At 47.5% G+C, this 21,006-nt stretch overlaps 1 protein-coding gene across 4 annotated transcripts in view; it reads left to right on the plus strand.

Moving 5' to 3' along the window:
- Window positions 1-21,006, plus strand: part of LOC307211693 (phosphofurin acidic cluster sorting protein 2-like) — a 182,047-nt gene that overhangs the window by 105,976 nt on the left and 55,065 nt on the right. For all 4 annotated transcript variants that reach the window (XM_079968557.1, XM_079968558.1, XM_079968559.1 and 1 more), the window contains exon 2: window positions 12,691-12,778. In XM_079968557.1, coding sequence (XP_079824683.1) covers window positions 12,691-12,778 — 88 coding nt within the window. The remainder of the gene's footprint in view (window positions 1-12,690; window positions 12,779-21,006) is intronic.

The following is a 21,006-nucleotide window of genomic DNA, read 5'->3' on the forward strand; positions in this document are numbered from 1 at the left end:
GGACTAGATAGCCCAAAGTGTGAGAAGATGCATATATTGTATCCTTGCAAAGTGGTGCAAATGAGCACCGCACCCAATTTATTTCTGCTCCTCATCCACAAGTAACTTCTTTGCCTCTTAGAAAAGTGAATATGTGTAACTTGCTTTGCATTCGTAGCCTCAAAGCTAAAGGTAGTGTGATGTGCATTTCACGGGGCTCTCACTATTATATTTGGGAGCTTGAGCATTTATTGAACATACGAATGTGCCTCCTGATGGGGGCAGATCAGCAGGAGCACATGGCCTTCCTGCTCCCATGTCTGCACTGGCTTCTTTTGCTGGTTGCAAATCAGTATGTTGGCTTGCAACCCAATAAAACAGGGATGGGGAACCTATGACTCTCCAGGTGTTGATTGGCTACAACTCTTAGTGTTATGTACTGAAGTTCTCACCCTGGGCCAGCAGGGGGATACCGTAGATAGTTTTCACTCAGGTCCGCATTTGCAAATAAGGAATTGAAAGTGACGTTCAGTGATTGGATAGTTACAGAAAGTTGTTACAGTTGCTTTGTAGTTGAGCTCTATATAAGCAGATTGGCTGAACCCTTCAGTTCAGTTCTGTTCTGGCCTGTGAATAAACAAGAGCTGTCTGAAGAATCGCTGTGTCATCTGATACGTTCACCCACAACTTAACACTTAGCATCCTTCAGCGTTGGCCATACTGACAGTGATTGATGGGATTTGGGGTCCCACAGCATCTGCAGGGCCACATCTCCCCCATCCCTGCTGTAAAGCTTTATGTGTTTGGCATAGGAAGGCTGGTCCCACTGTTGTCTCCCAGATGTCCCATTATGATACAGTGGTACCTCGGGTTAAGTACTTAATTCGTTCCGGAGGTCCGTTCTTAACCTGAAAATGTTCTTAACCTGAAGCACCACTTTAGCTAATGGGGCCTTCTGCTGCCACCGCGCTGCCGGAGCACGGTTTCTGTTCTTATCCTGAATGTTCTTATCGGGTTCTTAACCCGAGGTACTATTTCTGGGTTAGGGAGTCTGTAACCTGAAGCGTATGTAACCCGAGGTACCACTGTACATCCAATTACCTGGGAGTTTTCTGTTAGCAGCGCCTGCACAGCATAACTTTTCATTATTTCAGTGTGTTGTAAAATCGTTTTATCTGAGCTGCCATTTGTGTGGTGTGCAGGTTTTAGGTGCATTTTAATTGAATGTAAAAGCTATAAAAGAACTATTTTATAGGTTTGATCTACTGTTGCCCACTTTCAGCCTTTGGGCTGATAATTATGCACAATTCTCCCCATCTCTAGCTAGAACCTTCTTTGTTTTACTTATCCCCAAGACTGCTGTACCAAAGCCAGCCTTTGGTATCAAATTCTGCATTTTAAGAACCCCAGCTTTTGCTATTCTTTTTTAAAAAAACATTCCTAGGCACTTATGACTATAAAGAGAATTAAAAATGCTTAATATGGTCTGTGCCTGGTGGTTTCTTAGTGGATTCTTAGAAGCTAGGGATGAGCTGAACAGAACTTTCAGAAGTGAGCTTTGAGGCTATTCTCATCTCTTATTTTCCCTCTTCCATTACTACAATTCCCTCCTCAGGCAGTCTGCTGATTTAAAAACCTGGCTCTTGGAAGCAGAATAAATTATTGAAAGAAAGAAATTGTTGCAGATTTGCTTAAATGCCAGAGTTAACTCTTTTGGAATTTTGGCAATTGTTTGTGTCACAGTACAGGGCCGCGTACACACCATATACCGTAGATTCTGGCGTATAAGACAACTTTTTAACCCCGGAAAAGAGGTTAAAAAGTCAGGGGTCGTCTTATACGCCATGTATAGGCGGTGGGCTCCGCGCCGGGAGAAAGCTACCCAGTGTGGAGCGGAGCTGCCGCCTGCTCCCGTGCAGCGTATAATACTGGGCTCATAAGACGAACCCACGGGACGCAGGTGGCGCTGTGGGTTAAAGCCTCAGCGCCTAGGACTTGCCGATCGAAAGGTCGGCGGTTCGAATCCCTGCGGCGGGGTGTGCTCCCGCTGCTCGGTCCCAGCGCCTGCTAACCTAGCAGTTCGAAAGCACCTCCGGGTGCAAGTAGATAAATAGGGACCGCTTACCAGCGGGAAGGTAAACGGCGTTTCCGTGTGCGGCTCTGGCTCGCCAGAGCAGCGATGTCACGCTGGCCACGTGACCCGGAAGTGTCTCCGGACAGCGCTGGCCCCTGGCCTCTTAAGTGAGATGGGCGCACAACCCCAGAGTCTGTCAAGACTGGCCCGTACGGGCAGGGGTACCTTTACCTTTACCTTTAAGACGAACCCCCAAATTGCAGCTGCCAATTTGGGGGTGTCGTCTAATACGCCTAGTCGCCTAATACTCCGGAATCTACGGTATTTAAAGGACACAGTTCCCCACAAAGAATCCTCGAAATTGTAGTTTATGCCTCACCAGAGCTACAGTTATCAGCACCATTAAGAAACTATCCTTCCCAGGATTCTTTGGGGGAAGTCATGTGCTTTAAATGTATGGTGGGCACACAGTCTAGGATAGATTGCTGGAAAGTTGGAGGTGTGTTAGCAATTCGTAAGTAAGGGCTGCTGGCTTTTAAAGAATGTTCTTAAGGGGCTGTTGATTCACAGTCCGTTCCTGCTGTGCTTTCAGGGCCTTTTTCACACGACTGCCAAATTACAAGAATGTGGTAGAACAAACCTGTGCTAACATTAACTCCCCACCCCCGGACAGATGTTTTCTTGCACATGTATTCTACAACATGCCATTGATGAATAACATCGTGTTAGTGGTGGATTTATTCTGCAGTGCTTCCCCAACATCATTGCATTACTGCTGCAATGCAAGGATGTTGGGGCACTCTTGTGCTATAGTGCAGCAAAAGCAGGGATGACAAACAAACCCTGGAACATTTGTAGTGTTAAAAGTTGCAGGATGTAAGCAGGAGACTGTAGGGCACATACTGATTGTGGAAATGAAGTTGTCTGCCCCCCCCCAAAACATTCTGCAGGTACAAGTAGGATTGAAAGCTCAATGTGTGTAACTGCCCCGATAACATTATGATCGCAAATCATCATGAATGCACAACAAAAAGGATGTCTGGAAGGGCTGCTCAACATGCATAGGATTGTGCTATAAGTTTTGGTTTTTATGTCTGTATATATTACTCTTTCCAATGGATAGGGATTTGTCAAAGAACACTCCTGGTAACAGGTTTGATGATTAACTCAGTGTTGATTGCCCTATTAAAAATCAAATATGAAAATTATGATTTTAAGAAACAGTTATTTTAGAAAAAGTAATGCTGCACGTAAGGCACCGAGCTGCATTTTATAACGCTTGCCATTAAAATTAAAATGTGTTTCCCCTGATAATTTTATGTATGAAAGCAAAATGCTGCTGGCTGCTTATGATATGAATACAACGAGCCAACATTTTTAAAATCTTGATTTAAATGACTTGGATAGATTAGGATAAATGGAAGCATTAACAGAAGTTGGCCTATATTTTACTGCATTTTAATCAGGATTTTTTTGAAAAGATAAATTTGTGTTATAGTTGCTCACGGGTACGAGAACAAATGGATGGGGTATCAAAGGGGTAAAAATCTTGATGAAATCTCCTTAGAAGCAACATGCAGGGAAGGGGGGGTCCTCATTATGTTGGAAGCTGAACTGAAAAACAAAACATATGAAGGATAGTGCATGATATGTAACTTTTTGGCTTGGTAACAAGTCTATTTGGGTGAGGTAGGTAGTTTCTCTTTCCATACCCTTGTCCTGGCAAATATTTCGTTGGATAATATTTGTTGTTTTTATTTTTGTTATATATATTGTGGTTTTATATTTTGATTTTGTTCTGTGAACTACCCTGAGACCTCCGGGTATAGGGTGGTATATAAATTATATAAATAAATAATATTTGTCTTAAGTGTACCAGATACTGTTAGATTCTCATTCGCTCCAGCTGGTATGGCCATTTGTTAGGGATGATGAGCACTGTAGACCATCAACATCTGGAGGGCCAGAGGTTAGCCACCCCAAACAGGAATCAAAACCAGACTTGACAAATTGAAATTGAGAGACCTTTAGTTAAGTCCAATTTCAGTGGGTGGGTTTGAATTACTTGAGTCCAGTGATTTTGACGGATCTGCTGTGGTCATAACTAACATTGGGTACCACTCATAATCTTCCACCAAAGCATTTGACTAGAACCAGGATCAGGGACAATTGGATGCCTGTTGAGACCCACCCCTGCAAGGGCCTTGCTGTCATTCTCGGATGCTCCTTCTGCTCTTCCTCCTCACCATCTCCACTTGTTTGCTTAGCCCCTCCTAGCCTTGGCTTGATCCTGAAGCATGGAAATAGTAAGGGAGTATGTTGGAACTTGGGACACCTCCGGACTGTCTGTATTTTGTGGGAGGGATCTGAGCGCTTATCGCAGTTTTTCTCAACCTCTGGGTCCCAGATGTTGTTGAACTACAACTCCCATCACCCCTAGCTAGCAAGGCCAGAGCTCAGGGATGGTGGGAGTTGTAGTCCAACAACATCTGTGGATCCACAGGTTGAGAAACACTGGGCCTTATCAGGAAATTCAGGCTTACACAATGATATTGTTGCAGGCACAACGCCTGTAGATCCTGCTTCAGTATGGGACTAAAGCACGCTTTAAAAAACAAATGCATTGCAGAGCATGGAATGAATGGACGATGGACAGAAAGATGTGTAAACACCCACAAGCAAATCAGGATGAATGCTTCTTCGCCGTGTAACTGCACCATGAATAAATTGAAGTGAATGCTCAATGAAGAGGCTGTCTGGAGGAGCCTACGGTCAAGAGTGCATTTCCTTCGCCATAAAAGAGCAACCCACCAGTGGCGGAGCTTCATGCTCCAGCACCAGGGGCGGAGAGCTAGTGGGGGGGGGTGGCGGGCACGCGTCCCGGGGCCATGGCACGCTGCCTGCAGGGTCGTGGTGCGCATACTGGGGGCGCGGCACCCAGCGTGGGGGGGGGGGGGCCCAGCCGCGATGGCACCCCACCAGGATCATGGTGCCGGGGGCGGTGTGTTCCCCACGCCCCCCTCTTCCTCCGCCAGTGCGACCCACCTCCGTTCATCCAGAATTAAGGAGCATGGCTTTTTAGGTAAAGGTTGCAATAGGGGTCAGAAGGGTCTGAACCTTGGCACCATTCTGAAAAGCAGCTGCTTTTCGAAAAGTGTCCTGTTGGAGCAGATCCCCAGAAAAGAGGAAAGAAGAGAGCAGTTGTTGACTGTTGGATCATTCCCTGCGTAGCTGCAACCAGCAAGAGAACAACTTCTGTGGGCTCCTCCCATCTTTCCCTATAGATCCTGTTGCAGCAGGGGAAGGAGCTGGTGGAGGTTTGGGAATTAGTATGTGCGTATATAACTGCGTATGTTTAGAGATCTGTGAATACCAGTGCCCTCTCGGGACCCAGACTTTCCCTTTAGGGGCCTGTGACTAGTCTCAGGGCTGGCTTATTATAGTGAGCCGAAGATCAACGAAAGCTAGTGCTCAGTAGCAATAAGAGGATTGGGGTAAAGCATTTTGCTAGAGTGTCCCAAAAGATGCATCCTCCTAATTGGCTTGTGTGGAGGGGCCTGTCGTCGTTTGCGGACTGACTAAAGAACCATAAAGGGAGTGCATATCATAAACCCTTAAAAGTATCTATAGGACTGATGAAAACCCCATTGTAAATATAGACTTCTTAATTGGAGGGCGAAGGCTTAAAGGTAAAGGTAAAGGTACCCCTGCCCGTACGGGCCAGTCTTGACAGACTCTGGGGTTGTGCGCCCATCTCACTTAAGAGGCCAGGGGCCAGCGCTGTCCGGAGACACTTCCGGGTCACGTGGCCAGCGTGACATCGCTGCTCTGGCGAGCCAGAGCCGCACACGGAAACGCCGTTTACCTTCCCGCTGGTAAGCGGTCCCTATTTATCTACTTGCACCCGGAGGTGCTTTCGAACTGCTAGGTTGGCAGGCGCTGGGACCGAGCAGCGGGAGCGCACCCCGCCGCAGGGATTCGAACCGCCAACCTTTCAATCGGCAAGTCCTAGGCGCTGAGGCTTTAACCCACAGCGCCACCTGCTGTAAAAGTGTGGTTGTTGTAGAAAAAGGCTTTTGGTGGCTTACATCTGCTATAGTTGCCATTCTGCTGTGGCTCCATCACACAGCTCTCCAGGAAGAGATACAGTACACCAGACCTGGTCAGTCCTTTGGGGCCAGGGAGCACATTTGGAATTTTTTGGCTGTGCTGTGGGTGCCAGTCACAAAATGGCGGCAGTGGGGGTCATGGCATAAAGCAAAGCAGCTGCCATGTCTAAAAGAGAAAACCTATCGGACCAGAAAATGATGGTAGCATGGCTCCCCCAGGGGCAGTGGTTTAACAATCTGTCCTTCTTCCCAGGGAACTCTGGGAATTGTCGCTGTACCAGGGGGAATAGGGGTCTCCTAACAACTCCCAAGGGGACGCAGGTGGCGCTGTGGGTTAAAGCCTCAGCGCCTAGGACTTGCCGATCGAAAGGTTGGCGGTTCGAATCCCTGCGGCGGGGTGCGCTCCCGCTGCTCGGTCCCAGCGCCTGCCAACCTAGCAGTTCGAAAGCACCTCCAGGTGCAAGTAGATAAATAGGGACCGCTTACCAGCGGGAAGGTAAACGGCGTTTCCGTGTGCGGCTCTGGCTCGCCAGAGCAGCGATGTCACGCTGGCCACGTGACCCGGAAGTGTCTCCGGACAGCGCTGGCCCCTGGCCTCTTAAGTGAGATGGGCGCACAACCCCAGAGTCTGTCAAGACTGGCCCGTACGGGCAGGGGTACCTTTACCTTTACCTTAACAACTCCCAAGCCCCCTTAATTAACTACAGTTCCCAGGATTCTTTGGGGAAGCAATGACTACTTAAAGTGGTATGATACTGCTTTAAATGTATAATGCAGATAGGGCCTTAGTCTGTAAAATGCACTAGGAAATCCCCCCACAGGGGAGGGAGGGAGAAGGAGATATCAGCCAGTACGGCTTCTTTTCCATTGATGATTATATGCCATCTAAACACACACAATTTTTCATATGGATTCTTGGATATGTGAGTTTAACGCTAAGCTTTCTAATAGATGTGGGCTAAGAATGCATGCTAGATCTCTACTTAATGGCTTACTCAACTCATTTGAGATTTCAGGCATTCTCTTTATGACAGTCAGTCATCTTCAGCGATGCTGGGAATGAATGGAGAGACTCCATGCCTTCATCTTAAAATGATTTTGCTTTCTTATTCAAGCCCTTTTAATCCCTGCGATTGCAGAAGCTGAATCTACCTGCAGTCCTGCATTTGCTCTCCTGGAACCGAGCAAGACTTCCTCCCGTGTGATCATGTTTGGGAGTGGGCTGCAGCGCATAGCTGTCAACCTTCCCTTTTTTTGGTGGGAAATTCCCTTATTCCAGCGCCGTTTCCCGCAGCTTCCCGCAGCTATCCCAGATTGTTAGATATCCTGTAGACTGTCCCCGGGACAGGTGAGGCTGCTGATCCCTTATTTTCAAATCTGAAAGTTGACAGCTATGCTGCAGCGGGAGAGGGAGGTTCCTTGCTTGTGAGTAGATGGGGTTTAAATGACCTAGGGTTCGTTGCTTTCAAGTTTATAGAGAGAGCAGGACTGGCGAACCGTTTTCAGACCAAAGGCCTCATTCCCCCTGGGAAATGGGGGCAGAATATCAGTGGTGGACAGGGCTAGAGACAAAAGTGGATGGAACGACAAATATGGCTCTTAATGTCAGTGCAGCAGACTGTATTCTCCCCTTGTAAATGTTAGAGGTTTCTTACACACAGTCCTCTATATCCAGGCAAGCAAAAGGCATTATTACAGATCAGAATTTCAATCTAGCCACGAACAGGCATTCAAGGAGAGAGACTTGGAGACTGTGAGAGAGGAGCTGTGCCTTGGGGAGGGCGGGGTGGCCATGGGGAAAGTCCCAAGTGCCACCCACTTAGGATGATCCCTAATTTGGTGAAACAGGGCCAAGCCCCCAGATGTGCGTAGCTCACAGGCCAAAGTAGATCCATATTTGTGACACTCCATTTCCAATATCAAGATTCATTATCCGCTGCCCCCAATAGTATACACAGCAGGGTGCTCAGCTCTAGCTTCTGAGTGTTTTCTTTCATTTATTCTACAATAGCTTCTATTCCATTGACTTAAAAGCCAAGAGGGCATTTGTTTTTCAGTTTAATGGTCTTCTTGAAAACCACAATTGTCTACAGCAGGTTATCCCTAGTTCAATATATACCATGGCAGCTGCAGATATCTAAAGTTAATAAGCTGAGATAAGAAGGAGGCCAGACCCCCCCCCCACCAAACACACACACACACACACACACAGAGAGAGAGAGAGAGAGAGAGAGAGAGAGAGAGACTGCTAAAGTTTTTCTATTGCACAAACCAGCCACCGTACAAGCCAGGAAGCCTTCCATTAATAGTTTCCCATTTTGTCCAGGCTGGGAAATGGTTAACAGCTGGCTGTTGTGAAGGGAGGAGCAAAGTGCTGGCATGTACAGAGCACAAATGTCATTTGTCATTAAGCTGACAGATGACCACCCAAATCTGACCAGTGTATGAAATGTAGGTTTGGGCGAATTGGTCAACTTTGCGTTCTCTCAGTTTCTTCCTTTTCAAATCCTAAGTTCTGTTTCCCACATTTGCACATCAGTTTGTAAGTGTTTAAAAAAACAAGTCCTCATGAAAATTCAGCAGCATTTTGGTGTTCATTTCTCCTAAGGGGCACATCATTGTGTGCAGTCTTGCGTCACGTAGTTTTGGAAAGCAATTTCCTCTTATTCAGTGAAGTTTTGCATTCTCCTTTAACATGCTTTGTACATCTTCCTCTCGCCACCTTTCTGCCAGCCCCAGTTGATAGTGGAAAGCTGATAAACTTGCCAGTGTCAACCAACGCCAGAAAGATGGTTTATTTTTACCCCATCATCGGGAATTGGAAATTCTTTGCCAAGGTGAGCTAAACTCTATGCAAAGGAGACCTGACTTTTGTGATGATGTGTTTTGTACATACCATATTTTTCGTCCTATAGGACGCACCTAGTTTTTTTTGGGGGGGGGGGGAAATAAAGTGAAAAAAATTATTTCCCCCCCAGGCACGGGGCTGGTGCGGGGGAAGCCCGAGCTTCCCCCGACCCCAGCCCCCAGAAGAGCCTGCTATCCGCAAGCCTAGGGAGCCGTGCCGGTCTACCCAGGCTTGCGGACAGCTGTGCAAAGCCGGGGCACGCTGAGGCTTCCTAATGCAGGCAGCTCTGCGCAACCCTCCGGAGCCCGGCACAGCTTGGCGCTGGGCTCCGGAGGGTCGCGCAGAGCTGCGCGGAGCCCGGGAGGGCAGGCAGCTCTGCGCGACCCTCCGGAGGCCGGCGCGGCTTGGCGCCGGGCTCCGGAGGGTTGCGCAGAGCTTCCTGAAGCCTGTATTCGCCCCATAGGACGCACCCACATTTCCCCTTCATTTTTGGAGGGGAAAAAGTGCGTCCTATAGGGCGAAAAATACGGTACTTGCAAACCTCCTCCAATGTCTTCATTAGTGTGCCTAAATGTGAGTGCTGTATCCATGAATGGTAGGCATCGGGATCCATGCCAGCCTTCTCCCAGCATCCCCTTATGCACCTACCCCACATTGTGACCCTTATCATCCCCACCTTGAACCGGACTTTATCAAAGTTTCCCCCCCAGAAAATCCAAGTATGTCCTCTCTGGCAGATCACCCCATGTTGTTGTTTAGTCGTTTAGTCGTGTCCGACTCTTCGTGACCCCATGGACCAGAGCACGCCAGGCACTCCTGTCTTCCACTGCCTCCTGCAGTTTGGTCAAACTCATGCTGATAGCTTCGAGAACACTGTCCAACCATCTCATCCTCTGTGCCCTCTCCTTGTGCCCTCCATCTTTCCCAACATCAGGGTCTTTTCCAGGGAGTCTTCTCTTCTCATGAGGTGGCCAAAGTATTGGAGCCTCAGCTTCAGGATCTGTCCTTCTAGGGAGCACTCAGGGCAGATTTCCTTCAGAATGGAGCGGTTTGATCTTCTTGCAGTCCATGGGACTCTCAAGAGTCTCCTCCAGCACCATAATTCAAAAGCATCCATTCTTCGGCGGTCATCGTTCTTTATGGTCCAGCTCTCACTTCCATACATCACTACTGGGAAAACCATAGCTTTAACTATAGGGACCTTTGTTGGCAAGGTGATGTGCTAATTGACACTCTTGAAGAACTATAAAAAGTCTGATCAATTCAGACCTCTGGCAAGGGGTATTTGTCTCTTCTTTGGCATCCCACTCAGTAGACAAGGAAAGTGGAGGGTGGAAAGAGAAAGAGAAAGAGAGAGAATAGAGTGATCCCACCCACTACAGGCTCTGGCCAGCATGCATCCTCAGATAGAAAAGAGGCTTCATTCTCCTGCCACAAACTGCGGAAATCCGACTCACACACCACTCTGGATTCTGAGGCTCACATGTTTACAAACCTGCCTTGATGAGTATTATTGGCTATGGCTATCGGGAAATCTTCAAGCATATGCTTGTTTGTTTTTAAAAAGAAGGTTCAGTATCTAATAGCAGTTGCCAAAATATTTTTTGGCACGACTTTGGAAGGACTCTAAAGTGCCAGATGTTAAAAACACAGTTAAGATATGGGATGTTGTGTGTTTGTGTGTGTGTTTGTGGAGAAAGTAACCAATTATATTAAATTGAGAGAGGCCAGAATTTCTACAGATGCCTGCCAAGTAAAATGACTCTTGGGTATATAGTCTTGGTTCTCTGCTGGGTTGGTGGGAAAAATGATCCAGAAATTGGTCTTTGCTTTCTGTTGCTGAAGGACTCTTGGACTGCTACAGTTCTTGAGAACTCTGCAGATTAAAGGGCTAGAAATAATAATAATAATAATAATAATAATAATAATAATAGTTGAAGATGCTGAATATTATGGTGACAAGTGTTATTTTCCACCCTACCTGTGCAGTACCAAAATTCACACATGGCTCTACCTGAACTTTCGAGGTGCGTTGCATAGGACAGTTGCCCCATGTCACTTAAATCTACCCATCTGGAGTTAATGCACAGCTACATCTGGACCACTCCTGTCCCCGTACTGATGCCAGCAAAAGGGATGCTGGTGGTGCAGATGCGGGGAGTGGGATTCTTCCATCTGCTTTTTACAATGGCGATGTTTAGTGCTGCCCAGGTGCCGTGTGCTGCATGGATCCCTGTATACTCCCCTTTCCCCAACAGATGCTCCTAGTGCCATCTCAATATTACGAAACTGCCGGTATAATGAAATTGGTCCTGGCACGTTAAGCAAGTATTCGTAGATAATCTGGATCCTCTCTTCCTGATTCGTAGATAATCTGAATCCTCTCTTCCTGCTGGTATTAGGAGCAGTTTTCTTTTTCTGGTGGGCTGCAGCTAGTAGACCCCGTGGAAAAGCACAGGAGGGGAGAGTGTTGTTGTGCTCGGGAGCTGCATGTGGTTTTCCTACAGGCATCTGGTTGGCCACTGTGAGAACAGGATGCTATACTAGATGGGCTGTTGACCTGATCCAGCACAGTTCTTCTTATGTTCTGAAAAACCAGAAAGAGATGATGGGTCATACTTTATACTTAATGCACCCAGTCTTCATTTCTGCAACCTGTATTGGTTTTCTTTCTTCCCCTCATCTTGAATGCCTACAATCTGATGTACATGTACAGTGGTACCTTGGGTTAAGTGCTTAATTCGTTCTGGAGGTCCGTTCTTAACCTGAAACTGTTCTTAACCTGAAGACCACTTTAGCTAATGGGGCCTCCTGCTGCTGCTGCGCTGCCGGAGCACGATTTCTGTTCTCATCCTGAAGCAAAGTTCTTAACCTGAAGCACTATTTCTGGGTTAGCGGAGTCTGTAACCTGAAGCATATGTAACCCGAGGTACCACTGTATTTTTGTTTGATTCATTTTAAAAATAAATCAGGATGCGCAAGAGGGGGGTTGGCATTTCCCTCTACTCTCCCCAGTTCACGCAGTGCAGTTGGATCGGAGAATTGGGCCAAGGGATGCTTGCAGATCCGAGGCAGGACAAAACTTGGGGGAGCCAGCGTGATTGGACAAACAGTCCAAGAGATTCATGGACTTGCATGCCAGCTTGGGCTGCCAGCTTATCATTCAGCTCCTGTGTCTCTAGCGTCAGATTGGAGCACTGATAATCCATCGTAAAGAGCAGTTGCTTTTTTGCATCACATGGTTAAAATGCTACTTGTAAATAAGCAGTGTGAATTTATTTTATTTTATTTTTGGTTATGTGAAGTTGAGGGCAGGGTTGCCTTGAACCGGGTCATTTCTATCCAAGCAACGGCAGGGTTAGCCGAGATGTCTGAGTGAAGAGCTGGCCGTGGCTCCTGCTGGGCAGGGATCTCTGCTCCACATGCCCTGCAACTTCCTGTCGGCACCTAATCCCCCTTAATCCTGCTTTGGCTCTGTTAATTTCCCTCCTTTCCTCTTTTTCCGATCCGCTTTCTCCGTGGTGGCGCACGGCTTCGCCCTCTTCCTCCGCCGGGCAGGCAGCTGCGGGAGCAGCAGTGGCCTGCCGACCTTCCAGGCTGTCTCCAAAGCGCCTCGTACCATGCGGCAGGGGCCCTGGGATGGTGGTGCCTGAATGTGTCCCATTCTCTCTGTCTTACAGGCTGTGCAGTCTCCGCCTGAAGAAGCTGACCGTGCTGAGGGAACTGGACAAGGAGCTCAGCTCTGTGCTCATTGCTGTGAAGATCCAGGTAAGCCGGTGATCTCGTGTCCTCAGGTATCTCTGGTTATGCGACAGGTGCCTCTCTTTGCCATCTCGCTCCTACCGCCTCTCCATCTTCAAGCTGTTGCTTCTTTCCATTGTGCCAGACATCTAGCCCCTGGCCTTTACATGGGGGCTACTTCTTGCTTGTTTTCTGCAAGACTTTTTTTAAAAATAGAGATGGAGGAAGGGCACCACCCTCCATGTCTCTGTACATTGACCTTTGACTTCTAGGAAACAGCGAGTGTGATAAATGTGTTGGAGCCGGCAGGCTGCTATAGAATGGCGAGATTGTTTAGGAAGGGCCCAGAAGGGCGAAACGTCTTCCTCCTTTGTGCAAAACTTTGTTTACGAGCTCGTGGACTTCCCTCAATTGCTCTGCTACTGCTTCATTCTTTTTATTTCGAGAACATAGCTCATCTCGTTCACTTTAAGGCAAGGGAGGGCTATTATCTCGGACATGGAAACTCAGAAAGTGGGACCAGCCTTTTGCACCCTGTAAGTCAAGGATAGGGAGCCTGCGGCCTTCCAGCGGTTGTGGGACTCCAACTCCCATTTGTGCCAGCCAGCATGGTCATTGGGTAAGGGATGATTGGGGTTAGAGTCCAGGAACAGCTGGATTGACAGGTTTCCATCTTTCCCCTAGCTTCTAGGAGTTAAATAGAAGTCTAGGATCTGTTTGGATCTGGGTTTGTGGTCTGTCCTCCCTGGTATGGCTGTATCTTGTTGATTTCCAGTCCCTCAGCTGGGGAAAAACCCTCCACAGCTTTATTTTCTTAGCATCTGTCAAACAAAGATTTGCCAAAAATATATAAATTGAACAACCAAATGAATGGAATTAAACGCGCCAACAGAATTATGCAGATTCATGTGACCCATTTCTGTCTCAAAACTCAGAGTAGTGTTCTACACCAGGAAACCAATCCCCATCAGGCCGTCTTGCTAGGAATCGCTGGGATTGTGGCCTCGTTGCTCCAGGGTAGGCACCCGCAGAGCACAAATCTCCCTATCTTGGGCCTGCCTCAAATGCTGGACCGAGGGACCGCCCCATAAAGCAAAGAAGCCATCTCGTAAATGAGACAAACTGCCGTTTTTAATGAAATATTTGCCTATCGCAAGGGAGGCCTTGCATTTTGAACTTTGGAAATGCTGTCAGGGGCGCTTCAGCCTTCTGTGTTTTCTGCTTTTCTTGGATCCCTTCCACCTGGGGATTTTGAATGTGCTGTTCTTGTCCTTTGGGGCTCATAACCTTCTAGGAGTAAAGAAATATATGATGTGCATTACAAGGATATATGGGTACAGTCTCTGAAAGGGGAGCTACCCCGCAGCGCCAGAATGCAGCAGCTATTTCGTAGCCTTCAAGCACTTAACACACAATGGGATAGGAAGCGGATGAGAAGGAGAGTTTTTGTTTAAGTATTTCTTTAACAAATTTTATGTACTGCTTGATTGCAAGAAAACTTTTTAATTTTTAAGAAACGTGTTAAAATTATCAGTAGAAACAATTAACACAGGTATTTGAAAATGTTCAGGAATGATTTAAATTAACAGTAGCTAAAAAGAAAGAAAGGGCCTGTAACTTGTACATGTCTCTGTAGGCTTTCCTAAACAGAAGTGCTTTGTGCAGGCAGCCGAAAATTTTGGCGCCTGCCTCATGTCAATAGGCAAGGAGTTCCATAGTTCGGTGCAGTCAGATGGGTGGGGGTATAAGTAACGCATCATCATCATCATTCTGCAGAAGGTATTGAATAAGAACTTTGCTAAATGGGGCGCCAGGAGTAAAAAGATGAGCCTGCTCTGCGTCTTATAGTTTTGAGACATGTACTTGCATATGTGCTTAAAACTGAAATGTTTGAATGAGCAAACATGTATTTAAGCAGACACATGTCATAACAGACCAGCCTTCCCCAGCCAACTACCCTTTAGGTGCTGCTGGATGACAACTCTCATCGGACCCAGCTGGCGTAGCCAATAGTGAGGAATGGTGGGAGTTGTCATCCCAACAGCATCTGAAGGGCACTAAGGGACAGCTGATATAGGCAAAATCCAGGGAGCGACAGTTGTCTGAAGCTCCCTGTCGAGTGCACGCTTGGTGACAAAGCGAAATTTGTGGCTAGAATTTCAAGCAGTGCTTGGAGTACAGGGGGCGGCCGAGGGGCCCCTTCTCCTTGTCTGACAGCTCCTTAGCTCTCGTTTTTAGACGACTATATTGGGCACTGTTTGGCTAAAGTTGAGGACAATCAGGGCATGTGATCGTGATGTCATGAACAGATCTCTTCTTTGCCCTCTCCTTCTAAAATGCATGCATTGTTCGTAGGAAGGAGGGGGAAATCTCCTGGATCTCTCTAATAATGATTTGTGCCCAGGTAGTAGTTATTACAATAGCCCTTTGTGGGAAACAGCCCTATAGAGTAGGGTTGGTGGGTGGGCAGAAGGTGGGTCTCAGTCTACTGCTAGATTTCTGGGCATTGTGCAAAAGATCAGCAAATATCTCTTTAATGTTCCCAGCGAAATGATCTCTCCCATCCCCTTCAACATAGACTGCTGAAATGAAGGAAACTTGAGCTAACCAGGCATGGTTGCTGCCTTTTTCTGCAGAAGCCTGGTGAACTCAGGCCAGTAAATCCCTGTGCTAGCAACATCCTGCTATTTAATTTAAAATGTGTGGCTTTTGCACCAAGCCCCAGTTGTTGGATCTCTGGGTTTTAGAAAAACAGAGTAGATCCTGCAAGCCTGAAATCTGCCCGCCCCTGCCACAGAAGAGCTTTTCGGAAAAGCTGCCTTATACCGGAACCACTCATTGTCCATTGAGCCTAGTGTTGTCAGCTCTGACTGGCAGGAGCTCCCCAGGTTCTCAGGACATTGTATCTACTTTCACCCAATCCTTCCCCCCCCACATACACACCCGGTGTCACCCACTGAGCTGCAGCTCCCTCCCTTTCTTGCACACCTGTTGGCAAATCCTTTCATGTTGAAGAGAACATGCGGTCTGTTCTGAAAGGCATTCTCTCTCACCCCCCATCCCCAAGTCTTCCCAGACTTCCAGTGTTCCCTTCCTAGTGAATGTGCCAAGAGAAGGATGGTTGTATTGAAAGAAGAAAGTGGGAGAGCTCAGTCAGTAGAGCATGAGCTTGATAATCTCATGGTTATGGGTTCAAGCCCCATGTTGGGCACAAAAGGGGTTGGACTAGATGATCATTGTGGTCCCTGCCAACTCTACGGTTCTATGATTCTATATTGCTGAGCAGACATATTTAGATACTTACCTCAGTACGCAGCAAGTCTCTGTCCTCCTCCTCCGCCAGCCAAGTTTTGTTTTGTTTTGTTTATTTAATTGCTTACTACTACTACTACTACTACTACTAATAATAATAATAATTTATTATTTGTACCCCACCCATCTGGCTGGGTTTCCCCAGCCACTCTTATTACTTATTTTGTAAACCACTTGCTCAGAAAATAAATTCTCTAAGCAATGTATAAGTCCATGTTTATGTGTGTGTGTATACACCAAATACAGTAGTACCTTGGGTTACATACGCTTCAGGTTACATACGCTTCAGGTTACAGACTCCGCTAACCCAGAAATAGTACCTCAGGTTAAGAACTTTGCTTCAGGATGAGAACAGAAATCGGGCTGCAGCAGGCGGCCCCATTAGCTAAAGTGGTGCTTCAGGTTAAGAACAGTTTCAGGTTAAGTACGGACCTCTGGAACGAATTAAGTACTTAACCCAAGGTACCACTGTATACATAAAACCATAATTAAAATCAGTAAAACGTTGGAAACAAATGTCAGCTAAATCAATAGGCTTTCTGAAACAGAAAAGTTTCCAGTGGGCACCTAGAAAGCGCAGCGAAGGTGCTGACCGAATGTCAATTCCCCGATCAGCTGACCTTCTCCCTCATTCTGCAGCAAGCAGAGCAGAGCAAGATGGGTGCATAAATTCCTTTGATGGAAATAAAGGCCTCGCCACCCCCTCCCTCTCCCAGCTTCCTGGCTGTGCCCTTCTTGTGCTCTTGTCAGCTGTTTCGTAAAGCCGCTGATGCTCCCGACAGCAGGCAGGGGCGAAGGGCCGGCGAGAGCTTTGCGTCCTGCCCGGGTGTTTCTGTGCACTGCAGTCATTAGGATTTAAATCCGGGATTAGTAGCCGAAGCTGGTGTGTGTTTTAAAGTCGCCCCGGGGCCTGGTCTTCACATGCATATCCAGTGTTGTCCGAATGGGAGCCACAGGGAGGCATGGTGCGCAGAGAACAGCTGGCCATGTGACACCCACATGCTCCGCATTGGATGGAGACGTTTCATAGCCATGCTTGGAAATATATGTGTTGTGCATACAGCCCAGCCTCAAAGAAAACTAGCAAGACTCTACTATGGCAGGTTGTGGTGGAGGTTTGTAGGAACAACCATGTTTATTGAGTCAAATTCAGCCGTGATATGGGGCAGAAAATTTTCTAGTGCTTTATTTTTCTGTAGAAAATTGGGTGGCCGCTGGCTGCAAAGAATTGTCAAGCTTGGCAATATCAGAGTTTTTAGCTTTGTTTACCAACTACAAGGTTGTTTTTTTATCATACGTGCTAAATTAGATCATTCTCTAGGGCAGGGCTTGGGAACTTGTGGCCCTCCAGATGTTGTTGACCTACAACTCCCAGCAACCCTGACCAGCATTGGGAGCTATAGTTTGGAGGTGGTTGGAGGATGGATGGTGGCTAACAGATTGAGGTTGAATCCTGACAAGGCAGAAGTGCTGTTTGTGGGGGGGCGGGGGGGAGGACTCCCTGGTCCTGAATGGTATAACTGTGCCCCTAAAGGAGCAGGTGTGCAGCCTGGGAGTCATTTTGGACTCACAGCTGTACATGGAGGCACAGGTCAATTCCGTGTCCAGGGCAGCTGTCTACCAGCTCCATCTGGTGCGCAGGCTAAGACCCTTCCTGCCCTTAGACTGTCTCTCCAGAGTGGTACATGCTCTAGTTATCTCCTTCTTGGACTACTGCAACGCGCTCTACGTGGGGCTACCTATGAAGATGACCCGGAAACCACAACTAATCCAGAATGCGGCAGCTAGACTAGTACTGGGAGTGGCCACATAGCTCCGGTCCTGAAAGACCTACATTGGCTCCCAGTATGTTTCTGAGCACAATTCGAAGTGTTGGTGCTAACTTTTAAAGCTCTAAGTGGCCTTGGCCAGATGGGTGGGGTATACACCCCCCCCCCAAAGGAACGTCTCCACCCCTATCGTTCAGCCTGGACACTGAGGTCCAGCTCCGAGGGCCTCCTGGTGGTTCCCTCCCTGCGAGAAGTGAGGCTACAGGCAGAGGGCCTTCTCAGTTGTGGCGCCCGCCCTGTGGAATGCCCTCCCATCAGATGGCAATGAAATACAGTCGTACCTCCGTTTACGTAACCCTCTGGTTACATAAACTTCAGGATGCATGTGCGACAAACCTGGAAGTATTTTACCAGGTTTTGCCGTGCGTGCATGCGCAGAAGTGGTCCTCAGGTTGCAAAAACCTCGGGATCTGACCGGGCCTCCAGAACGGATCCCGTTCACAACCAGAGGTACCACTGTAAACAGCTATCTGACTTTTAGAAGACATCTGAAGGGAATGTTTTTAAAGTTCGATGTTCTATTGTGTTTTTAATATTCGGGTGGGAGCCGCCCAGAGTGGCTGGGGAAACCCAGCCAGATGGGTATTATTATTATTATTATTATTATTATTATTAACAACACCTAGAGGGTCAGATGTCCTAGATTATAGCCAGTATCATTTAACAATGAGGCGTGCTTTTAATGATGGAGTGCAGTTTTTTTTTTTAGTGGGTTCCACTTAAAAGAAAGCTAGGTCACAGCGTGAAAGGGGACACAGGAGTTTTTGGAGGGTGTGAGGGGAAAATACTCTAGTATTTGAGTGGATAGAAAGCATGTCACTTCCTCTCTGCAGTCCCCCCATTACTTCACCTCTCCTCCCGTCTCCTATATCACTCCCCTTGCCCCACTCAGAGGCATAGGAAGGGGTGTGTGGTGGCTTCGGCCAGCCCCGGGTGTCATGACTGGGAGGGGGGGGTGACGAAATGGCAAGCGAGTGGGCAGCACACCTCACGCCCAGCGACAGCAGCTCTTTTGACCCGGCGGCAGAGAGTAGCCCTCCTCAGCCGTGGCAAGGCACACCCGGCCGCAGCAGCTCCCTTGCTGGGTCAATGTCTGAACTGTGGCGCGTGGGAGGGCACCCTCCGCCCCCTGCCCCAACACTGGCTCTGGCCTGGGGGAACGCTCTGCCTCATGAGACCAGGGCCCTGCGGGATCTGATTTCTTTCTGCAGGGCCTGTAAGACGGAGTTGTTCCGCCTGGCCTTTGGCTTGGTGTCAATCTGATTCCCTCCCCCTCTTTCTTTTTTCCTTTCTCCTCCTGTGATGAGGCTGCATTTTAATGTTTTAATGTTGTATTTTAATCTTGTTTTAAAGTTGTATTCATTCAACTTCTTTTTATTATTGGTTGTTAGCCACCCTGAGCCTGGCCTTGGCTGGGGAGGGCAGGGTATTAATAATAATAATAATAATAATAATAATAATATGCTCAGGCCCAAACGGGGGGGGGGGGGGGGGCTATATGGGTCACTTGGCCTGGGCCTCCAATTCCAAAGGCAGCCTCGGTCAGCATATTCACAATCGCAGGGGATGCACTGTCTTTATATGCAGATACGGTTCAAGCCTTGAAATAAAATTAACTGTTGTGAAAATTATTTATATACTTACTTATTTATAAGACTTCAGTTATCCCCAGGGTGAAAAAAAAGGGGGGGAGGCACATTATCTACCTGGCCCAGGCCTCTGCCTAGCTCTGCAAGGCCCTGCATATGCTCCGCCACTGGCCCTGCTATCTTTATGGTCACTCTGCTTTCTGTTCAGCGACCGATCTAAGGAAGCAACCGATTTGAGGAAGCCTTAGAGGGTGTTCTTCCCACTTTGTCTTTCTCGTCTATGTTAGGGTTGTCATATGTCCGGAATTTCCCAGGCATACCCGGAATAATGCAGTCGGAAGCAGTGTCCAGGCAGAAATCGGTAAAATGTCAGGGAAAATCTGGACATGGAAGCCCATGGCAGCCGTGTCTTTTGCTGGTTTTCCTTAAACATAGCTTTAAAAATTGTCAATTTTTCTTTTGCTTTTTCGCAAAACAACTCTTGTGTCCGGATTTTTGAAATATGTCAGCCTTAGTATGTTCTCTTCTCAAGGCTCTGATTTGCACCTCAGCAAAGAATATAACATGCAATGGCAACAATGTTAACAATCCTTAAGACAAGTCAGTTAAAACAGTTTATATCAAAATTAACCACCAACCACTTATATATGACTCTTTATATGTGGTATATAAATCTATAAAGCAAAACAAACAAACAAACAAACAATTCTAAGAGAGCAACCTTTAAGCAAAAACAGTCCAAAGCACACAAGCAACATTGAGGCCATAAGCACCTCCACGAGGAGAAAATTCTACAGCCTGGGGGACAGCACAGAAAAGGCCCTGTCTCTTGTACCCGCCAACCAAATATGTCTGACAGGCGGGCACGCAAGCAGGGCTTCCAAGGCAGATTTTAACAACCTGACAGGTTTGCATTGGTGTCAATCAGAGGCTGTCAACCTTTTGGGGGCCCAAAAGAGAAACCACAGACACAAACTTATTATACCCACATGTGAATCCTTAAAGGGCCAATCCCTGGCTGAAAGGTGAGTGAAATCCTGGAGGATTTCTGTGGCTGGCTGAAGTATTGAGCTGGGCTGCCCACAACCCTGGTTTCTTTACCCCACAGTCATAACGCCCTGCCCTATGTATGCCATAGACCCATGAGATGTTGGCTTCTACTAAGTCAGCCCCTTGGTCCCCTTAATTTAGTATTGTCTACACCAGGGTAGCCAGCATGCCTTGTGCCCTCCAGATGTTTTGGCCTTCAAATCCCATCAGCTGCAGTCAGCGTGGTAAATAGCCAGGGATGCTGGAAGCTGTAGTCCCAAATATCTGGAGGGCATCATGTTGCCAACTCCGGTCTGCATTGACTGACATCAGCTCTCAAGGGTTTCAGGCAGGGGTCTCTCCCAGTCCTAGCTGGAGATGTTGGAGGCTTTGCACTGTGGGAAATTTAAGTGGTGATTCTAGGAAATCCAAACACCCAGCTGTGTCTTCTGTTGGGGTGGGTGGGATATGTGGATGCTGACAACAAGCCCAATAT

Source organism: Podarcis cretensis (assembly GCF_951804945.1).
Source record: "Podarcis cretensis genome assembly, chromosome: 3".
Taxonomy (NCBI): Eukaryota; Metazoa; Chordata; class Lepidosauria; order Squamata; family Lacertidae; genus Podarcis; species Podarcis cretensis.